Source organism: Clarias gariepinus, chromosome 6 (genome assembly GCF_024256425.1).
Source record: "Clarias gariepinus isolate MV-2021 ecotype Netherlands chromosome 6, CGAR_prim_01v2, whole genome shotgun sequence".
In the NCBI taxonomy this organism is placed as follows: domain Eukaryota; kingdom Metazoa; phylum Chordata; class Actinopteri; order Siluriformes; family Clariidae; genus Clarias; species Clarias gariepinus.
In genome coordinates this window covers 36874101-36898068 of record NC_071105.1, presented here as the reverse complement: position 1 = coordinate 36898068, position 23968 = coordinate 36874101, and the positions used below count along the sequence as shown (strand labels likewise).

The 23968-nt window shown below is 40.0% G+C and overlaps 1 protein-coding gene across 1 annotated transcript; it reads right to left on the bottom strand.

The window, feature by feature from the left end:
• On the bottom strand, positions 1-23682 carry abcc6a (ATP-binding cassette, sub-family C (CFTR/MRP), member 6a). The gene is made up of 32 exons (XM_053498611.1): positions 23594-23682; positions 22643-22704; positions 21429-21605; positions 20495-20620; positions 16185-16322; positions 13665-13784; positions 12579-12640; positions 12024-12155; positions 11418-11624; positions 9894-10071; positions 9203-9364; positions 8996-9088; positions 7912-8115; positions 7665-7811; positions 7482-7569; positions 6824-6893; positions 6489-6615; positions 6207-6383; positions 5749-5916; positions 5302-5485; positions 5061-5142; positions 4772-4883; positions 4465-4672; positions 3955-4265; positions 3647-3846; positions 2312-2438; positions 1960-2061; positions 1336-1482; positions 1082-1240; positions 771-937; positions 401-595; positions 1-285 (listed from the first exon to the last, which is right to left on the bottom strand). Exons 2-32 carry the CDS (start codon positions 22682-22684, stop codon positions 177-179), a joined length of 4521 nt encoding a protein of 1506 aa, XP_053354586.1. The 5' UTR covers positions 22685-22704; positions 23594-23682; the 3' UTR covers positions 1-176.
• Positions 23683-23968: the final 286 nt, after the last annotated feature.

The window sequence follows — 23968 nt, the reverse complement described above, 5'->3', positions numbered from 1 at the left end:
ATCATTACCCTTCTTATTTACTGAAGCACCATGTTGCTTTTAAAGCTTTTCTTGCTTATAACACTGACCAGCAGGGGGATGCCTCTCTGTGCGACCGATGCTCGAAGTCCACCACAAGGTTGCGCCAACGGGCTACAAAACCAGTTCAGGGACACAGCTCCAGAGCGTGCATGAGTTTACACCAACCCAGCTTCCCTGCACATGCGATAAAACTGGCCTTTCTGTGCAATCAGGTTAGAAGGGGAGTCCATTTCTATTACGTGCCCTTTGTCCATTACGAGAACCCTGCGAAGACGCAATACGACATTGTTAACACCAGGTTTTTCAGATTCATTTTCCTAAGATATTACTACCTCTACACTTTCCTATTTGACTACACTGCTATAACCTGAACACTTACTTGGTGTAGTCCATGATGGTGTTGAGTCTGTGTGCAATAGTGAGCACAGTGCAGTCCTCAAACTGGCTGCGGATGGTGGACTGGATTAGCGTGTCCGTTTCCAGGTCCACTGCCGCCGTGGCTTCGTCCAGAACCAGGATCTTCGTCTTTCGCAGGAGGGCCCTCGCCAAACATACTAGCTGCCTCTGGCCGAGACTGAAAGTCAAGAAAAAGTGATACTATAATAATAATAATAATAATAATAATAATAACAATGCATCCCCAAAATATAATTTAGGGTTTAGATACATTATCATCAATTAATAGTATTGTAGATATTTAAAATCATTTGTTTATTAGATGCTATTTGAAAAAGCTTAATGTTTCTCACCTAAGGTTTTCCCCTCCTTCAGAGCACTCGTAATTAAGTTTATCAGGAAGCCCGGAGACAAAGTGCTTCAAGTGCGCCAGTTCCAATGCGCTCCACACTTCTTCATCGGAGTAAGCGTCAAATGGATCCAGATTTATGCGCAAGGATCCAGAAAACAGCACTGGATCCTGGAGTAACATGGAAGAGAACCAACCAGAGGGATCTTCAGGAGGCTTTCTAATAGAATGCTAATTTCTAAAGATAATTTCAAATATCATTGGCGGTATACTTTTTTTTTTTTTTAAATTAAGGTTACACAAGACGCTGCTGACCTGTGGAATGATAGTGATGCGGGATCTCAAATCATGAAGTCCAAGGTTAGCAATGTTCACCCCATCTATATAAATCTCTCCTTTTCCTGCCTCCAAGATGCGGAAAATTCCCAGGGCCAGGGATGACTTCCCTGCGCCGGTTCTTCCCACAATGCCGATCTAAAAGCATGACGGGACAATTTTAATAATTGGAATGCTTTGTATTTGAGGCATTAAACTCAGCAGTATTTTGGCATGATCTATTTTCTTTTTACCTTCTCTTTTTCTTGAATATGTAGAGAGATCCCTTTTAAAGCAAACTCGAGACCTTTACGGTACTGCAGCCCATAATCCTGGAACTCTATTGTTCCTGTTTGGGGCCAAGCAGGTGGGAGTGAAATGTCTTCTGAGCTCCATGGAGCCTTTGAAAAGAAATTATAAGATTCTTTTAAACTTGTGGACAAATATGATTTTTTTTTTTTGTTTAGAGTTTCTTTGGATTAATTCACACATGAATGAGATTACAGGATCATATTTGTCCTGAATGGAATAAAACACTTTGAGGTGTGCTGTTATAGTAAAATATTAAAATGACAAAAAAAAGGCAAATCATGAACTTTATATCCATTACTGTTTCTCAAAATAAAATGAAAAATACTGACGTTAGAACCAGTTTCCCAATACATTTGATAAATATTTACTTAATGAACATTAACCCGTAAAAATATTATATGAAGTATCCCTGTGACTACAATGATGCTATAGAAATTATAATGATTTAAATTAATATAAATAGTCTTAATAAATTCAGTAGCCCTATGGTGTGAAAATATACAGTACTGTATATACATATGTATTTACACATTGGAGCTGGACCACATTACTCAGTCTTTTCTCACCTCTTTGGGCGTGTCTGCATACTCTTTCACTCTCTCGACTGACACTATGTTGTTCTCAACATCCGTCCATGAACGCACTATCCAACTGAGGATGCCAGTCACCTGAAACATAACCAAAAACAGCTTGGTTTTTATCCGTGCTAGAGGTCTGAAATCTGGTTAAGCCTGAACTAAAGCTTTTGGTTTCTTTGTCTTCTAAAAAAAACCTAGACTTGCTTTTGCAAGATGGTACAATTTGTTTTGAGGTTAGACAGAATATTGCAAAAGCGGAAAGAAGGATACAGTGACAGCTCCAGGAGATCAAATTGAGATCCCATGCTGTGGATTGCAAATGTTTGGGAATAACTCTCACCTGGAGGGAGTGAGACACTGCCAGGCCGACGATCCCGGGGCTCAAAGTGTCTTTCCCCATCACAGAGAGAATGGCAGCAGCGAGAACGACCCCATTACCCAGGAACTCCAGGTTCACGGCCAACCACCTGAAAAGGAGCAAATAAACACTTGTTAAGTCCACAGGACTTTTTTTTAAACCTGGGAAATGACTTTAAGACCAGTGACGTTTCCAAGGAAAGGGCATGAACAATCCCAGTCTATTAACACTCATGACCAATACAAGACATATGGGGATTTTTTTCAGAGACTGGTTTTAAATGACAAATGGCAGCCTGGGATTTCAGAAGGTCACGTTGTTATTCCATTCTTCATTCATGGCATTACTTGACATCACTGTAATCTTAGAATGTCAAGAGCACAGTATAGGAAGGAAATGTGTATAGCACTGGTTTATGTGACTCTAGAGGAAGTAGATACATTTGAGTCAGGATACAGTCCAATGATACAATTTCAGGAGCAAGAGTCTTAATAAGTGGCCCAACAGTGGTTCTCTAACAGGCCTTGGATTCCACCATTTCGATTACTGGTTAACCACTAGTTTGTATCCAAAGCCCTTTCTTAACCAAAATGTGGCTGAATCCATTTCAAAATTAGGTAAATCAAAGCAGCTGAAGGTTAACAGCTTTGTTAAAGAGCACAAGAGTGGAAACTCTAAGGTTGTTTTCACACTTGTGGGTTTTCCAGAACTCTGGGTTGTTTGCCCCTGAGAGATGATTACATACGGTGAATTGTGAAAGCTGTTTTCAAGCCTGGAAGCAATCCAGAGAACAAATCCCTCATCCTCAAATGGTAACCAAACCATTCAGTCTGTAAGAAGTGTAGAAGCTATGTGTTTTCAGAACTGCAGTTACTACCTAGTGACATGATCCATTTAAATTGTCATACTGTATGTCAACGTCCTGTTTCTACTTTCATTGAAAGGGTTGCAGTTGTTACAAGAGGAGGAGATCGAACTTCTTACACAAGAATAGCCAGAGTATTGGGACTGTTAAAAAAAATAAACAGCCTTGTCCCAACATCTTAGAAATTGGTGTGCAAAATAGTAAGGTATGACATGTCTACTGATTTGTGCAATTATTCTGGGTAAAAAAAAACCCTCAGATGAGCTCAGAACCAGAACTTATGTATACCTTAAGATTTGAACCTTTGAAGTTTACAGATTGAGCAACCTTTGCACATCAAGTGAGGCCAAATCAATAGCTGAACTCAGTATTACAGATACCGCACTGGTCATCATATTTTGGCAAATGCTTGATTATATAAGGAACCACCTTTGTACAGCAGGGCGCATTACCTGGTTGCCACAAATCGTGGGAAGTAAGCAGTCTGGTTGTGATCCACCCTCTGGTTGGCCTGCAAAATAAACCGTGGTTGCTCCCCAAAGGCCCGGATTACGCTGGCGCCTTGCACCGTCTCGTTAAAGTGGGTGTAGATGGGAGAGCGGCTCACAGACTCCAAGCGCCTAAGCTGGCATGATGTGGCGACGTAGAAACTCTTCATTAAGCAAGCAAGGGAGATAAAAAAAGGTAAAAATCCAGCAAATCAATCCAAAGTCCAACAATACCTATGGTAAAATAGTCCATCAGTGTTTTTTTTTTTTACCTGCACAAAGGCATAGAGCAGTGCCAGAGGAAGGATTATGACTGCAGCAAAGGGTGTGGCAAGCAGCACTATGATGCACACCTCCATCAGCTTGAAGACGTAGCCCAGCATCATCTTAAGGCCATCAGGTATCATACAGTCGATGGCATCAATTTCTTTGGCAAAGCGATTTAGCAGGTTGCCGCTGGGAGTGGACTCGAAGAAGGACATGGGTGAGTGGAGCACGTTCTTCAGTAGGTCTAGGTGCAACTGACGAGACGCAATGATTCCCCCAATCGAGATGGCCACAGTGGTGCCAAAAATGGCTATACCTAAAGGATAAAGTTTAGCAGGTTTGGATTTGTGGGTTGCCACGCTACGTGTTTCACAGTGAACACAGGGCACACTATTTCACAGTGTTTATTCACCAGCAGAGGCTTATAAAGCCTACTTTTTTCATTGATTAACTGATTACTGAATAAGAAAAAATGGAATTGTCCATAGAAATGGGCAGAATCCAATCGTCAATACCTTGTGCAAACCCGAGCGCTCCATAGACTCCCAGCTTCATGTCAGTGTTGAGCTGTGTACCGTTGATAATGGGCTCATCAGCCCACATACTGAGCCAGTAGTTGTATGCCAGAGATGCGCCCTGCTGAAAGGCGTACAGGAAGAGAATGGGCATGATCAGTGCCAAACCGATGGTACGGAAGTACTCGACGTACATCTCCAGTTTCACCTGGAAAGGAAGATGGAGACAGAAATCTGAGCAACACCCATTAAATAAGATTATCTTGCTGAAAGCTAAAGGAATTTAGTCTTAACTGTAAATTCTTACCCTGCCTATCCGGGCCTTGTCGACATTAGTGAGTTTCCCCAGGTCTTCAGGAATTTGTTCCGGTTCAATATCAGGGTCTACACTCTGAATAGTGACACTGTTTGTGTCACCGCTGAGCCAAAGAAAAGGAGGGTTAGTGAATGCAACTGGTTTTATTATGGACACCACATGGCAATGTTCTCAAGTATTCTAGTTAACAGAATGAGATTCAGATTTCACGCAAGGAATCCTAACGAATATTTTTCATTGAGATACACTAGCAGGAGTTTCCAGTTTTATGTGTACTTACCCAATTAGTTGCTCCTGGGAGAGGTCCCTGGAGAAAGGCATGAAGTCTGTTACACTGAGCCTTGAGCAGGACTTTCTGGAACCTGTAATTTAACTTAAAAATTAATAGCTGTCCAGTCCATCTAGTATTAGTATTAATATTGATGGTACCGCTATTCTGTTCAAGTATAGCAAGGTTTTTTTGTTAAACCCATTTAAAAAAACGATAGTGTTCTGCACAAAATTAAAGGTATTTGATATACCTCTTTGTGTGGAGCACTCCTTCCTCTCAGAGCTGGCGAAAGTGTGGATGAACTCTGCGAAGGCTCCATTACGGTTCAGAAGCTCCTGGTAGGAACCACTTTCCGTGATCTCTCCCTCAACCATCACCAGGATCAGATCGGCCTGAGGCAGGAAGCTTGTCCCGTGGGTCACCAGGATGCGAGTCTGCCAAAAGTAGAACAATGTAAACCTTCATATGAAACTGCACTGCCAGCCAAGTGTTCAGGCAGCATTTTTAGAAGTGTGTTTGAGCATTTTTTGCGTGTTATTTCTGACTCCAAGCCAAATCCTATGCATGCGAAAAGCTTGCACTCATGTTAGCTGACATATAGTTGTCACATTCATTGATGTTAAAAATGGGGTTATTTCATTTCTCTCTTTTTAAATTGCTGTGTCAGAGAAAAAACAAAGATAGAGTTTTCATTCACCTTGTCTCTCAGCACACCCTTGGGCCCGATAACCTTATCAAAGATGTGCTGACCCACATGGGCATCAACAGCTGAGAGAGGATCATCCAGCAAATAGATATCGGCTTTCCTGAAGACAGCACGTGCCAGACTCACCCTCTGCTTCTGACCTCCGGACAGGTTCAAGCCCTGTGAACAATGTAGGGATTGTAGACACTCTCACAAAAAATTGTTATGAAATAAATGTTTGGGAGATGGGCAATGGGCATACTCTTAGAAGGAATAGGGTTTCTCAAGGCTGTGTTAGATGTTTAAACAGTTTAAAGAAAACTATAACCCTCGATGGTTCTACGGTTTATTTCTCTGCAGAATCTGCAAATACAGTTTCAAGTACAAAAAAAAAAATCACTTCACTATCCAAAGAACCCTTGAGGAACCCTCAGTGATGAGCAAGTTTAAAAGCTTTCTTTTGTAAGCACCTTCTCGCCAATCTCAGTGGCGTCTCCTGCTGGTAGTATGTCGAGATCTGGCAGCAGAGCGCATGCGTCCAAAACACGCTGATACCAGGTCTTCTTGTTCTCCCTACCGAACAAAATGTTGTCCTGCAGCGTAGCATTTTGAATCCAGGCTTGTTGGGGGACGTAAGCCACAGATCCCTAAAAAATCATCAAGAGATTGACAGAGTACACATAAATACTCTAAAATATACAAAAATGTTATATATATATATATATATATATATATAATGAATGTATTGTTACCTTAATAGAAACACTTCCACTTCTTCTCTCCGTCTCTCCGAGCATAGCAGAGAGCAAGGACGACTTTCCGCTGCCAACATGACCAACAACTGCAACCAATGCACCACGAGGAACTCTTACACTGATCCTATAAATACCACACATACATTTATATTACATAAATTAATTACATTCCTAACAGCAATTAACTGATTAATGGTTTATCTTCAACATCGCAACATTTAACATTTGTAAGAAGGCAATGTTATCAAACTGCTGTGGTAGATGCAGAATAAATCACTTCAGGACAGGCACAGTATCATGTCCCTGAATTACACGTTCTATCGTCGTCGTACCTTTTCAGACAAGGAGGACCGTCTTTAGACCAACTAAAAGTCCCGTTCTCAACCACGACACCTTCTTCGTCTGAATAAAAAACAAAACAAAAAGAAAGACACAGGAGGAAACATTAACAAGAATGCACAATGCACCATCTGGTGTTTCCACAGTAGCAGTTCCCTACACGTGTGCAAGGCGTACATGTACATGTTGTTCTAGCATATGGGAACCATTAAGGTGAGAACAGAGGTCTGTCTGTGAAAGTAAACTTCCTCTCGCAGCTAAGCTTGTGGAATCAAAGCCTTCGCTTAATTACGCAGTCTAATTAGCATCATCTTCGAAATAGCAGTTTTCGCGAGCTGTCTGCAAACGCGCTGACAGTCCGCTGGGCCGAAATGTGTTTGCATTTCACGAAAATAGAAGGCTGTGTTGAAACCACAGTCTAGCATGAGCTGCTGCACTGCCTCTCTAATTGCACACTCTCTCTCTTTCTCTCTATCGTTCCCAAACGGAACAGGAAATGAATGTATCCTGCCACACAGCCTTGGAATTGAGCAGCTCTTGACCCATTAACCTTAATCTGTTGCACGTCTGTTTAGAATTTCATTCACCAAACTAAAAGCTTGCTACGCATTATAGAACCTTCATATAAATGTATTATATTGTCCAACTTACCTGACTTAAAAGCTTCTCTGGACACGCTGTCTGGTTTTAACTCTTCTTGGCACAAATATTTCCCTAAGCGCTTGAGCGAGACAACAGCCTGCGACATCAGAAGATACAGAAGATAAATATCTGATATCAAATGTGTAAATTAGTGAATTCAGAGACGTATACTGGTGGAGATGGTAGTAGTACCTGCATGGTGGTGCTCATGGCAAACGGAAGTTGGCTCAGAGGAGTCTTTAGGATGTTGATAAGTGCCATGGAGACGAAAATCTTCTGAGCATCCAACACATTCTTGTCATCTATGAGCACGTACACGCCAAACATCGCAAAGGCGATCTGAGCATGAAGTGGAAAAATAACACTTAGTTATACTGGATTGCTGCTAAACTTCAGACAAATGGTAGATTCTATGTAATTGTTTATCTCTGCTACACACCAGGAAGGTCGAAGAGTTGAAGGAAGCGATGGAAATGGAATAAAGGATTTGGGACTTCTTCAAGGCTTTGAGCTCTTTTTCTCTGTAACCTAAGACCTGCTCAAGGAAAGCCTTTTCCCAGGCGTAGAACTTCAGGATCTTTATGCCATTCAGGATTTCGTTCATGAGCTTGATTCGACCATCCATGAACTTCATCTGGATCTCCTGCAATTTGGACAAGTAAATATAGACACTCAGGATGACTGGGGATTACAGTGCTAAAAGAAACGGTGAGTATGCAGTCTGAGTCTTTTTTTAAATATGGTGTCAAAGTCAATGTGATTGATGGTAATGTTGGAAAAAGTTCTGGTCTGTTTAAATATTTAAATGTGAATCGGTTGGTTTTACCACATTCCCTGGTTTTTATACAAGTACAGAATATATCTCAATTATCACAAGCGAACCTGCAGTTATGATGTGATATTTCTAGAAAAATGGGTCAGCCAGTGTCTCGTAACTCAGGATGTCCAGACATGGAACGGGCCAAGGTTACAACCAAAATTCTACAGCTTCAACTTTGCCCGAGGGCGTGGGCATCTGCTGTCTTCAAAAGGAGGAATAAAATATCGCCATTTGTTGCACTGTGGTTGTCTCCAGTCTAAGTAGATGTAGAGACATCAAAGGAATGAGGTGCTTGAATCCAAACCACACGCCCACATTCTGCTCTGTGCTCGCTGGGCTATCTGAACCAGCTGTGGACCTTTCACACTGACCCTTTGTCCGGTCCTGGAGTATGGTTTGGAGATGTGAGATTAGTTCAAATAAATGCACGCTTTGCTTTGTTTTTTTATACACCTGAACACAGCTGGTCTCAGAAGGACAAACGCTGGTACCAAAGCTGTCTGATTTATTATTGTGTTTGGCTTGGTTTTTAGCAGATGACAGCTTGAGGCAAAGTTGTTTATTGCTGACCGCGTGATACTAAAGTTACATAATCGTTAAACTAGTTTAAATATTCTGTAGCCGCAGTCATTCCTATTTTGACATGTTTACCCGAAAGGCTTTCTTTTCTCTTATTTTACTGAATTTGTCTCTGCTACAGCACCTGCAGTTTGCTTCTCTTCTTGGCGATGAATCCGTTCAGAGGGAAGATGAGAAAGACCGTGGTGATGCCAGCCAGAGCAGATGGTCCCAGGTGCTGAAACGGGAACAATGCAAGAAATTAAGATTCATGATTACGAGGAGATATACATACACTGCGAACTGATTACATGGTTGTGGTGAAAAATTAAAACCTGTTAAAGAAACTGACCTGCCAGAGAAAGAAGAGGCAGAGGGCAATCTCGATGGGAGCGAGCCACACGGCGTTAAAGTACACGACAAAATCCATGAGCTTTTGGGTGTCCGCAGAGACCAGATTCACAATCTCTCCTACTGTACACTTCCTCCGTGCTGCGCTGTTTATCACCAGAGACTACACAGGGGTAGACAGACAGAAAACCGATCACTCAGGAAGCCCGATCGTATTGACCTTACTATTAATATGCTTCCCCTTATAAATTAGTGTTTTTATACTAAAACTAAATCTATAATCTGTCCAATGTGACATAGGTTTTCCTCAATGGGAAAGTCTTCACAATTGAGGACGGATGGTGGTATGGCAAGCCACAGTATCTTTATTATTATTATTATTATTATTATTATCTTATTTAATTCATGATCTCATGTTGTAAGAAATACACTACATTGCGTGGTTTCTTTTTCTTACACCACATCAACCACATGGTTAAATCTCAGTCACTTTAATTGTTACCTATGTTTAGGATTTTAATCTTACAGGTAAGGTCTAGTCCAAAATAGTTACTCTACAAATTAGTCCAGTTATTTTCGCTACTACAAACTGCTTTCGCTTCAGTTTAGGTGTAAATTTAGTGCTTGTGTTTACACTGTCTGGCTTTAAGAAAAAAAAAACTCTAATTTAACACTGCCAAAAAAGCTTTTACCTTCCTATAGACGAGACCCATAACTGCCGTCTTGACCCTCATGCCCACTGTGAAGCAGGAGTACATGTACTGGTGGTTAAAAAGGGACTGCATACAGGAGAGGAGGAACATGAGCGTGGCGTAGAAATATCCTTTCCACAGCGGAGCGTCCTCCTCCCTCATAAAGCCCAACAGCAGACTGTGAGGATAAAGACAGGAAGGACGCAGGTCAGGGGTTAAACCTTGAGGCAGTTTATATACAGTATGTGCTGTAGATCTGCTCTAGTTAATGCAAAAGGGGTCCTGGGCATGAATTAAAAACAATATATATAAAAAATATTATATTATATTATATTATATTATATTATATTATATTATATTATATTATTATAAACATAATATACTGTATATTTAAAAAACTAGTGTACAGTAGGCAAATCTACTCATTATGAAGTTATACATATGATAAAGTTTGTGTTGTTTAGGTTTAATTTGATAGAGACCTTCGGGGTTTGTTTGATAACAACACTAAATCTATAATCTCTTTCAGTTTTTAAAATCTTACCAAGTCGTGTATTTGTGACAGAACAGTACTATTCTACATGAGATTAATGTTAAGAACACAATTTAACGAAATCTGAAATCATATGATATTAAAAGATGCCACAAAAGAGCTTCTCCACCAAGGTTTATGACCCTGACTGAGCCAGATATTAATCTTTAATGTAAATAATTTAAGCAACAAACATTATGCTTAGGATGCTTAGCTTGATCAAGTGTTGGACAGGATGAATGTTATCTTAGGCATGAGAAAAGCACAGACCCGGCGACAAAGGTCTGGATTCTATATGAAGAAAGCAATACTCCGTGAAGTGTTTGGTTAATTACTCGGTTCCCAGCAAGAGCTTCACTAAAAGTTGGTTAAGACTTCACTCCACAACACACTTCATTAACAACCGGGCATTCTTAGAAAGTTAGCATTCCTTGCCATCAGCTGGCCCTATATAAATTCCAGACACAATCATTTTAGGTCTTTCGAGCAGAGTAAAAAGGGCAACTTTTACTGCCGTACTTTGCTGGTGGTTGTCTCATACTTCTGGTTGGTTGACTGGCTCTCCTGCCATGGCCGCTTTTTCAACCACAACCTCAGCACTTCCGCTTAAGCTTGACTAGAGCAGACGCGTCTACACCGGGCATAGTGCTGCGGTGACGGGTTCTGACCAGCGTTCAGACTCTTAGCCATAATTGCCCCTCTGTGGGCATAAACAACCCAATCTCTCGCTGGCTAGACTGACACAGAGTGGCCGAGCACCTGCTGCAAACTGTGACTTCCTGTTTTTTGGAGATATTATGAACCGTGCGATGGACCCCGAAAAAACTGTTAGAAATGTTCCTTTGAATCACCAGGAGAATGTTTACTTTAAAGTCTGTTTATTTTATAAAAAGAACTTTTTTAACTTTTTGGTCTTTGAAAAAAAAAAAAAAAAAAACCCAGACTAGGCCAGATTGTGTGTCTTGGTTTTAATGGATGTCCAGTGTGCTTACCTGAGTACTTGTGGAATGGCAAACATGAACGCATCATGGACCACCAGACACAGGGTTCCAGACAGGAAGTACGGTCCGAAGTTGCGAGCGAGCGTCCGTAAAAGGCAAAAGCCTGAGCTTTGTTCCTTCTGCAGCTTTCTGAGGAGCTGGGCCTGATCTGGCAAGCGAGTTCCCAACACCACACTGCTGCTGAGCTGCTTCTCCTGCCTAGTAATGAAACAAAGATTCATTATACAGGATGCATAAGAATGACAGTTTGAGTTTTAAAAGATGATGCACTCAGAAAAAAGTCTTTAGTGTACACACGAAGCTCTGCATCTTTAAAGTCCTTAATTAAAAACAGGGTTAGCATAGCTGGAATATGAATCAGCTTTCCGCAGGTCGTAAAACACAAGTGACCTCTCGCATATGAAGCTTCTGAAGAAGATCCACAATACAACGGATCTTCAAAGTAGAAATTAATTAACAAGTAGGCACTTGTGTCAGTGCTGACTCTGCCATGGTTTCATCTAATTACCGTACATGTGCTGTTTAAATAAATATTTCATTGTTCTGAGCATCTGCCCAAATGTAATTGCCTATATGGATTATAAACTAAGTTCGTACTGCTGCAGTTTGGTGCGCTCTTTGGTCCATTCCTCTTCCAGGTCCGAGAGGATTTTATGTGACGTGTCCTTCTCACGCAGGCACCACAGATCTTCTGCCTGTAGAGGGGTGCGGTATCCTTTTACAGCCAACCTACAGAAACACAAACACATGCAAGCACTTACATATGCACAAAAAATGTTTGGCTTTCTCTTACATTGCAAATTAATGCAATTAATGGATCGTGCGCGTCTAGACAAAAAAAAGTAAAGCTCCTTAAAAACAAAGCAGAAACACAACGAGGAGTGCTGGTGTAGGAAACGCATCAAGGTCAGGAGCCAGATGTGAAGCGAATTTACAGCTACCACACTAACATTTATTATTTCCCAGTAACAGCATAATTAATCCTCTTGTCCCACAGGACTTTTGCTGACTTCTTGCATAAACACTACAATTCTTTATATAAATTATAACACAAGCTTACAAATACTTTTTCTTATCACGCGTTGCAAGCTGTCACAACAGAAACTGATATTTGTAACATCTAAAAAATGAGGACAATTTTGCCTTGCTTACCCGCTGAACCACCAGAAGAGCATCTTGGACAAAAACGATGCATCCTGTACAGGGCACGCGTTCTGAAATCAAAACGTATGACCAGGTTTATGAGACGTACTTTTGGCATGCTGTATATTGTATATGCATTAAAGTGTAGCAATTCAATTGGTTTGGTGGTATTAAAGCATACAGGTGTTACACTTTTGCTTTCTTGGAAAGCGAGCAGTGCGTGAGCAGGAAAAAAAAAAAAAAGCATCTGGCCGCAGTGCACAGTGAGTAAACAGAAAATCAGTGAAAGTGTCTGTGTGAGTAAGTGAAAGTGTGTGTGTGTTAATATGTGAGACTGGCACGGACCTAGTTACTACACATTTCCACCCACAGCTGACCTCAGCTCTGCCTCTATCCCCATCCACCCAAACACACACACACACACACACACACACACACACACACACACATACACTCACACGTTTCTTCACCGGAGGTCTCACTCAATGGCATGCTGTGAATAACACAGGAAGCGACTGAGCCAGGAGAGGAGTATGGGGTGTGGCACTCATGTCTGAGCTTCAACTTCATTACACACACATACACACACAAAACCAGGCCACTATCTCATCATTTTCATCGTTCAGATTCTTGAGGCCAGAAGATGTGAAATAGACATAAATATACTGTATATTAGCAAGGTCTAGATTTTTATGTTTTACATCAAACATCCAGAAAAAAAAAACATAAATGCGATAGGGTCATATAAAATAAAACACACAAAAAAATAAGTAAAGGTGGACTGATGAGACTTGGGTCGCGTGTGCAGCCTCGTAAGTATTTTTCACAGTAAACACCACAAGATTGGGTTCTCTGAGCCGCGGTCTCGAGCTAAAATGGGTAGATATCATTATCAAGGCAGGAGGGCCTCATTCGTCAAGATGACTCACCAGTTTGAACCAAGCTTCAAAACATCTCCTTGAAGCAATCATGAGCTCTCACTAATGACAAGGCATCACTTACGAGGCACATGTCCTCAGCTAGTGGGGCGTAGTATTATATTCCATAAATCTGACTAAATGACATGTTGACTACCTAAGATTTCGCTCTGCGTACCTGGAGGACGGCTTTGCCTGGAGGAGCCAGGTCTGCGAAACAGCTGAGGAAGAGCTGCGCCAGTTGGAGGGCGAAGTACGAGAAAAATGCCATGTAGTGCACGATATCAGGAGTGAGGCCCTGGAAAACAAAACAAAACAGGGAGTTAAAGAGAGACAAAGAAATTGAGACAGTCCAAGGCTAAGATATTGTACACTTTACTGGCGGCTTCCCATAATTTCCTTCTCGCCCTCTAGCCACAGGCTTCCCAAGGCACATTTTTATGGTCTACAAAGCTATTCAAACAATCATACCTCATTTGTATATGTAATATTTCACCATCTACTTTAAATTCATATATAATTATGAAGCTCTTCACAATATGAGCTCAAAAAAAAAAAACACATTCCAATTCAGGGCTTGTTGAAAACCAAGAGCAATGCAGAGCTCATTTCTACACTTTATTTTTCTTCATTTAGAAGGTGATTGATTTTTTATAGCAAAAAGCTCAGACGGTAAATCTGACTTAGTACAGTTTATATTAATTACCTTGTTGTAATAAGTTTGTGAAGTAATAACCCACACGAGAACATGTAACACAAAAGCTCCACTTTATGATCTCTTGTGCCAGCATTGTGTAACAGTCTGAGGTACTGTAAATTATCTACCATTGGAAAATCATAGCATGATTTTTGTCATCTTATTACCTTGAAAAGAAGCCTGGCGAATGAACGAGGGGATGAAAGGTATGTGTTAATTCGTTTCATGGAAATTCTACAACATTAAACATAACCATAAACGGATAAAAGGTACAACATGATACTCTTTTAGGAATAAAATTAAACGGTAATAGGGGAATTCTGTAACTGTAAAACTCTAAAAGGTAAGAAGGCAGCACTGTCGCCTTAGACCTCCAGGGTCAGGGTTCGATCCCCGCCTCAGGTCTGTGTGCATGGAGTTTGCATGTTCTTCCCCTAGATACTCCAGTATCCTCCCACAGTAAAAAAGACATGAACATTAGGCTAATTGGCGTTCCCAATTGACCGTGTAAATGCCAATTGGGCGTCGAGCTACAACCCAAGCCATTAAGTAACTTCCACAGAAAATACAGATATATCTCCAGGGTGGGGAATATCCATCTCCCGATGTACCGGATGGCACGTGGACAGACCAAAATGCCAAACAAAAGAGGTATTAAAATACTTTCAGGCATGCTGTTATGGAAAAAAAACAACAACTTTAGGATTGGAACTCAAACGCCGCTTCATCACACCAAAGTGTCATTGATTATTATGATTATGTTAAAGTGTTTTATTCCCTACTTACACATATGAGGCACACTGTTGAGACTGTAGGCTTGCTCGATAGTGTAATATGATGGGTGTGCTGCTGGTATTAATGAGACAGTAAAGCCTATTTTGAACAGTTAAAGCAAATCATGGTGAAAACCAGAGTCTTTAATGGTTTACTTTATATAAATAAATTACGCATAAAAAGAATAGTAAACACAAGGAGTCACGCTACCATCTGGAAATGCATAGATTGGCCTCCGTTCGTGGTCGAGCCGCGCAAAAAAAGCGTGTTATTTACCAACACCATATGCCAGTCATATGCGAATCTAAACACATAGCCAGGAAGAGGTGAACCTGTGCCATGTTGTGTGAGGTCCAGGCTGCACTTTGCACTGGATTTGTGAAACAGCAGGCTGAGAGTAAACATCTTGCCTGGGCTGTGAGCTCACCATGCCAACATACGACTATATTCTTCCCCCCACCACAGAACAAAACAGGGTCAGTCTTGGTTTGAGTGGTCACAAAATATAGTTCAGCCTGCCTCTTTTTTCACTCTCGTGCAAGTATAAAGGCAGCTTTTAGCAAGGCAGTGAGAAAAAAGCATAACCAATATAACTTTTTTGTTTTGTTTTTGCAAAACTGCAAGCTCAGGTTTAAAAAGCAATCGAAGCTTCATTAGGATGTTTTCATGGGAATTATGAGATGGAGACCTCATGATAATAATCAAAAGATGCAATTTGACATGGTTACACTCTCAGTATTGCAACATCAAAAAGATTCGCATTGCACTACGTAAAATGCCAGGGCTGATTCTTTAACCGCACATTCCTACACACGAGCCTGGCATTTCAATCATGAAAAGAGAGTCAGCATTTAATCAGATGTATGTTAATACATTCTAAGCAATCACCGCAAATTTCACACTGGTACATTTTATGTACTTGACTTCAGTTCATATATTTCTATGATGAACCATAACAAACAAACAGCTCCGTAAGAATAGCTGGTACAAAAATGCTCCGGTAAAAGTATCTCCGGAATGTATTAAATATAGTGCAAAACTTTGGACACATGCACAGGGTTTTTTTTTAAATGTTGTTTATACATGTGTGCATGTACTCTACAGTACATTTCGTACCTGGGGGTTTGTATACAAGTGTACTGTATGTGATTATATTGTCTTTCTGAGTTTTAGTACAGGGCCGTGAAATGGATGCCCCAGATTGGGGGTGTGTGTCATTTCTCTCACCTGTTCGATGGCCAACTGGATCTTGGCCCTGAGAGGAACGAGAGAACACACCACGCTGAGTAGCCAGTACAGGAACAGCACCACGGAGGAGCGGCAGCCTCGCACTCGCTCCCACTGGATGATACACACCGCTAACACCTGGCAAACATAAAACTGAGCTTTACTGACATATTCTGAAGTCTGCGTGGAATTACTGTAAATGTCAGGAAAGCAGAATGACTATGTGCTTTGACGGTAAAAAGAAAAAACCAACAAAAAGAACAAAAAAGCCAAACATGACTCATGATCAAAGGTGAAAAAAGGACAGTAAGTATAGGTATAAAGTCCAAACACTGACTGGAGTGATTACAAAGTGCAAAATAATACGAGTGAAAGTCGAAAAGTGTAAAAACCTTTAAATGTGCTCAAGTATTTAGAAACATAAAAGGTTACGGTTAAGGTTAGAGTCAGAGGTGGATTTGGATTTGTGACTTTTACCCTAAAATTATTTAATTCATAGTAAATCAATAGAAATCTTATTGATCTCCACCTCACTTGTTTAAATTTGTATAAGGGCTGTTCAAGTCAAACTGGGACTTGTGATGAAATTTCTGCTAAATAAAGGCGTAAAATTGATTGACGTTTACAGAAGACAATGACACTGACGAGACTCTTGAGCGCAGGAAAAAAAACATCTGAATGGTGCACCCGTTTTAAGGAAGGCTGTATATCAGAGAATACCGACCCCGGCCAAGGTGGCTTGGAGCCCGCTGAGTCACTTTTGTGAACATTCTATGAGTGGAGCGCCTGATCGTTGAAAATCAATGGATACCTTGTCGCATCTGTCCGTGGGATCCGTACACACAAACATTTACCAACATGAATCATGCACATTACAGGAATTTTGCTGGGAGTTCCTGCCACATCCCCCATACAGTCCACATGTTTGGGCCATAAAATGAGTTCATTAAAAGAAAGCCAGCGTTTCACAAGATCCTGATCATGGCTCCGGCATACTTAGAAAACTTTCCATCTTGATGGTATTCAAGCACTAGTGAAATGCTCTGATAAGTGCATTAGTGTAGCAGGGGTTTATATAGAGAAATAAAGGACATATTCAACTCTCATAATTGTGTTCTGTTATTCTGCACAATCAAAAATCCCGCTTTGACTTGAACACCCATTGTACGAAGCTTGAAGCTGATTGAATGTGATAGCCTATACTGAAACAAAGGTAAGATAATAGGGTTTGTATTTAATAAGGTAAAAAATATAGATTTTAGGCCACGTTGTTTAAAACTGTACTTTGTACTGACTAAGCTTTGAGTCAAGTTCTCATGTAAATAAACCTTTATAATTGTGTATTTCTGCCTGACCAGTAGTGCCTGGTTTATAATTGGATTTCCCCCGTTTACAACAACAGCTGGTTCATGAAAAACGGCCCTAGTAAACCACATGTACTGTATAACAAGGCCGTCGTCGTTTCTGCGCTTTGCCTTTAATTGCCCTTCTATTCTTTGTCCAAAAGTCTTCAACACTCTCAGACCATTTCAGAAAAAAAAACACATGCTAACATTATGTTGCTCTAGTCTCATCGCAAACGTCCTGTGGCATTTCAGGGAAATCGTTTCCTTGGTTTTATTTTGTCAGAGCATCTCCTAGGCGGTGGAAAACACTGGATTACGTAAGGCACGTTTAAAGTCAGGCCTCATGCTATTCCTAATGATACATCCTCCAAATCTAAACTGCAGGCCTTTCCAAACCAAACCCGTCTCCCAGTCACATAGTAATGAAGTAAAATGTTTCAGGGGAATCTCTTAATCACTTGGTGTGGCCTGAATCCTTCAAATACATCTCGCTTTATCGTACAAACAGTAAGTGCAAGATCAAAAACATGCTAATGGGTGTTTATGTTTTTGCTCATTGTAGCTGCCTTGTAATGGGGTACATAATGGCCCCTTCTCTGAAGTGTGGGAGGAAGCTAAAGCATTGGTTAAACCTCAGACTCAGTGCCTACCTAGTATTTAGAAAGGGAAAGTGCTGAGTGAGGTTGTTCTGAAATCTGTACTGCTTGGCTTCTGAATAAAGTTGGTGATGCACAGGTCTGCCCATGGGAAGAAGGAAAAGATGAGGCCCACGTAACCACTCAGACTTGGTGGTGCACCAGACCCAGCATTGATGAGTCTGATCTTTGGGTTTTCTTGGGGATTTTTAGGGGATAAGCGCTGTCTGCCACAGAAGACTTAAATAGACATAAATACAACTGCACTGAGTGACTTTAAGACCACTAATGTGGGTGTGCTTGTGTTTTTGCATTTTTATATGGAAATTCATAAAGTAGAAAATCATTGACAGTATATGCATGTTTATTTACCTAGATTTTGTTAACAAGCTAAAAGAACATAACCATAGCTAATATTAATTAGTAATAACACTAGTTACCGTCTAATGTAAAATACGTAGATTTTTTTCATATGAAATATCCAGAAACTTTTCTACTTAAGGTTAAACCTTATCCTGAGAGGATTTCTGACAAGATCTGATTTATCCTACTGTTAATGCTAATCAAGATGTTTAACATGCTCTAGTCTCACGAGATACGTAAGAAAAGCTTCTTGTAGCACGATTATTAAATCTTTTCTAATCTATACAGTTTAAATGCCATGTGACATTTATTATATACAGTTAATGGATAACATTAGAAAAAATGACAAAAAAAAAGACTAAGAGTGAGAGTGGATGGGATTGGGAATTGCTTACAAGAAATTAATACTCAGGGAACGTGCATATGATCACATTTAGAAAATAATGATGTGAGAAAAATAACGTCTGAAAAATCCAAATGAAACCACCTGGTCCATACATTTTTTTTGTCAAGATGCATAGTGAATACAGATATTAACATTTAAAAAAAGTACAGGTGGTAAAAAAAACCAAGCTCAGCAGAAAAAGAGGTATTTCAAGGTTTTAACAGCAATATTTGTGCACATAGTTAATAAGTCATCCAACTACGAGCAAATTCTTTTGACCTATATCCCTGAGCGTGACTACGTTTTCAGCTATTTGCTTTACTATTTATACAGTTGAGATTACGATCATTCGATGAGCGAGTATTCACTGAAAAAAACCCTGTTTATCGCTTTTACTGTTTTTCCAAGAGCTCATGTCAGTGTTGACTTAAGTGTCTGAAGTGACCACAGATAGGGCGAGAGTCTAGTCCGGGTGCAAAAAATGAAAACTTGTGGCCTTGTGTTATGTTCACCCACTTCACTAACCTACACTGTTAAAACTTGTGTTTAAAATCCCCCACAGTGAGATAAATATGTCCGTGATGGGACAGACTGCCGCTTACCTAGCTGCGTGTGGTTATAAGGAATATCAACCATCTTTTACAATAATAATGATATTTTCTATATTTGTATGTCAGGACAATGGATTTAGCATAGTTAGCATGCCATTTTTTTTTCTAAATGTCATTATAAGTCTCTATAAATACTCTAAAACTAACTTCACTGCTAAAACATTATTTTCACTTTATGTCTGTGTCAAACGTTTTACCTCAGATAGCTAACTTAAGATTTTTAAACATGTTTTTATCGTTTGCTCTGCTAATAAAATATATTTTTTAGCTCTGGGAGTTAGCTTAGCTAGCAAGTACTTTTTTTAAATCTAAATGTTAGATTATTATTATTATTATTATTATTATTATTATTATTATTATATCATTATAGCATTACATGGCTCTAGAAATACTGTAAAACCCATTTCACAGCTTACAATTAATTTTTACTTGTCTGTGATCAAAGGTTTTACCTCAGAGAAATTATTGCAGACCTACACAAGCTGTTGAAGCTATACATTTTCTTCATATTTTTTTTAGGTCATATTAAAGTTTATGTACTGAGTTTGTTTAATTAGCAAGGTTTTTTTTTCTCATGTGAATCTCACTTAAGGTGTCTAAAAAATTTATTTCATAGATAAATAAATGTTTGCATGGATGAAGTTTGCCAAATATACATAGAACAGCTTTTTAGCTAGCTACTTTAGTGATATGTTGGCTTAAGGATATTTAATAGATTTTGCTGTAATGTTTGTTATGCCATTTATAAAAGTTCCTGACAACAATATTTCAAACGCTATTGCATGTTCAAAAAAATCAGGACTTTTTTTTTTTTTTTTTACCAAATGATACCCTGGGTGTTTCTTCTTACTGTATGTTTGATTTACAGTTTATTCTTTCCATGTCATCATTTCTGGCAGTGATGAAGATTGTTGGTTTAGGATATCATTTATGGCATGTTAACACTCCAGTGTAATGTAATATATGTTACCACAGTGAGGCTGCGTATGACCGAGGCCAGGAGAAAGATGAAGTGGTGGTGGATTTCTTGGTGTCGCTCCAACAGGATGTAGAAGAATTCGACAAAACCAAAGGAAGCCAAGAAGAAGCCCAGCAACTATAAGGAGACAGATATGAGCGGAAATCAGACCTGGGTGAGAAACTCATACTGTATGACTCATCCTTACGGAAATGACTTTGGTCACTCAGTACAGTGCAAGACTTACGTATGTCTGGAAGGAAAGTTTCAGTAGGCGGCAGTGGTGCCGTTTAACCCTTTCAGAAGCACACTGTGAAACTTTCTTTGCTGGAACTAACAATTTTTTGGGGGGTTTGTCTTTCTAGCCTTCCTATGTTAATTAATGGGCGCACCTAATGAATCTGGTGGAATCAGACATGTCTCTGACAGGACCTAAAGCTGTTTGCAGATAAGATTGGACATCCCTTCATTAAGGGTTCTAGATGCACCTGTTAATCTAAGATATGTCAAACCACTACAACATATACTTTGCTCCATTAAACATATAAAACATATATATTTTTTTTAAGAATGCAAACATATAACTGGGTATACATGGAAACCTTGTGAAAATCAGTGTATCACCAAACATACCCAAACAAGCACTAGTGTGTTACACTCGCCCACAAGCTTTTGCGATGCTGGGCTGTTGTCCCAATTTGCCATCACCTTCTCCAGAAATTGTCCCTCAGGCCAGACACCACCCTGCTACATTTGCTTTCATCCAATACGCTTCATTTTTAGCTTCAACAGACCATTTTTTTTAAATGTGGCTCTCTGTGTAATGCCTAAAAATGTGTCTAAGCCTGATACTTTTATTCAACACCATTCATTTGAGCTATACGGCTTAATATATGAATATCCACATTAAACATAAGACAAGTTTCTCCTTTTAAAACTCACTCACCAGCTTGGCACTGCAGAGCAGCGAGAGGGGCAGGCGTCCTCGACCATGGCAGTACAGATGAAGACAGTAAAATGGTGAGCAGAGCCACAGGTAGATACAGGGTGCCCACACCAGCACTGTGTTCTGGAAACAGTCACTCAATTCAGGGGTGTGTGTGTACCATGTCTGGTTCCAGTCCTGGAAGATTAGGAGAAGAGTGGTGAAGTCATATTCAGATATGCCACAATGAGAAACATAAAGGTATCCATTAGTTGCAATTGGTTTTCCGGCCAATCAATAAAAAACGTTTGATCTTTAAAACAAAACAAATCATGTTTTGAAGAAGTTTCACTTTCCCGCACAAGCTGTATGACATTTGCATGTTGAACCTATTTTGATTTTTTTTAATTATTATAAGCTGAACGAAACCACCACTCCTCATAAAGGAGTGAATTCAGTGCTGAATTACTGAATTCAATGGAGACTCTGTCCCAAACAGCTATTTATTTTTTAGTTGTTTAGAGTATTGGTACAATGCTGTCCAGGAAACATTGGCGGATAAGCTCCAGAGATGGATCTGCACACCATGTGCTATGGTGGTTTGGCTAATTTCACCAATCCATCTGCTGTTGATCTCTGAAACTCCTAGTACTGTCCATAGCACTGCATTTTGATTGAACTATTCTTCTTCTTTAGTCACAGATGGCCTGAAGCTTATTATACTGTTGTTTCCTCTGTTTCACTTTTCAGTAATAAGACTCTAAGGTTATGATTTAAGTTTCTTACGTTTTTGTAAATATGTACATAACCTAATAAATGATACTATATTTACTGAATAATTCATAGTAGCTACTAGAAGATAGATAAGTCAAATATAATAATTATCTGACAGTTTAAAACGGTAAGAAGTCAAAAGAGGAACAGAACAGTATGCTTGTGCGTAGATTATGGAATATAATCAACATAACATATTACGGTGGGCTTGCACTTTTTAGTTTTTTCTTTCTTTTGCACATTCATATGAACTAAAAACTGTTGCTTGTGGATGCACATCATATGGGAGCCAAAGATGAGGCAATATAAGATCACTTAATCATACAGTCCATGATCATATTCACAAACATTTATCATAATAAGCTGATTATTGACAGATAATACAGTAGAATAAGCAGTAAAAAAATTAAAAAGAGGCAAAAACACAAGGGTGATGCCTGAGATGTTGTGTGATCACTCACCCAAAGTGGATCAAGGCCACTGAGGCTGCAGAAAGTATCCATCCCCACACTTGTTCCTGAAACTAACACACGTTTGACAGGTCTGTTTAGTGGCACCGTTTTGTTATATGGCACGGGATGCAAGAGTGTGCAAGTCCAACTCTGTCACTTAAAAAATGCCCTTTAGGTAGTTTCTCTCTCTCTCACGCTCTCTCTCTCTCTCTCTCTCTCTTCTTCTCCTCTCCCATACACCTTGCAACTGAGAGCTTCTTGTTTCTAAGACTGTTTGAAAGACGGGACGTTTTATGACTGTTGAGCACTTAGGTGGGAGTTTATATGCTCCCTCTCTCTCTCTCTCTCTCTCTCTCTCTCTCTCTCTGTCACTTCTCCCTCCTCCTGTTCACATGTTCCCACTCTCTTTTTCTCCCTTCTTTTTCTCCCTCCCTTTTCTACAGTTCTTCCCTCCCTATCTCTGTCACTCTGCTTCTATTTACCCTCCCATTCTGTCTCACTTGAAAACACACTGACTTGAGATCTTTATACAAGGTCCTCATATGATCACAGTGCAACACATCTTTTACCATCGGGTCATACAACAATCATGCAATAGAATATATATCTGCCAGGTTGTAGTGCTAAGAGTTACACTTATTTTAAAGAAGATTGTAAGAGTATGTAGAGGTGCAGAGACAAGAAGATCTAGAGCCAACTTACAAAACAAACACACACACACACACACACACATACACACACAATTTGCTTTAACAGATCAGCAACTGCTGAAACAGACAGTAAGTTTAGTATTATGTCTGTCTCTTTTGAAGCTCTCATAAGTTAACATCAGCCGAACAGATGCTAGTCATCATGGTCTAAAGTCCTGGAAAAGTCAGGCACCGGCGGAAAGTTTTAGGGTGACCTTGGCCAGGGAGCTGCAGCCAAGACATGGAAAAACCAACGACTGGATAAACCGACCCACGCTGTCCGTGTCAAGGTGGGTTCTACAGCAGAGCAAATATCTGGACTGGCTTCCTTAAGGAGCCGCTTAATACAGTAGTTGTGTCTGCAAACCAATTTTCACTTGAGTTCTCCAATTCAGCCACTACAGCCACTGTAACTCTGAACTCTGTGTTGGGTAACGTTCACTTGGCAACGAACTTCAATGTATATTTATACTGGGGTTAATTATTGTTAAGAAAGAGTCATCAGCCTAGAAAACAACACACGTGCCGCCCTAATCGGGTGATCTCTTTGCTTTTCTGTGTCATCCATGTTTATTTATTTCCACTGCTTTTGGGCACATAGAGTTGCAAGAAGTGATGCAAACTGTTCAACTTGATGATTGCTAGA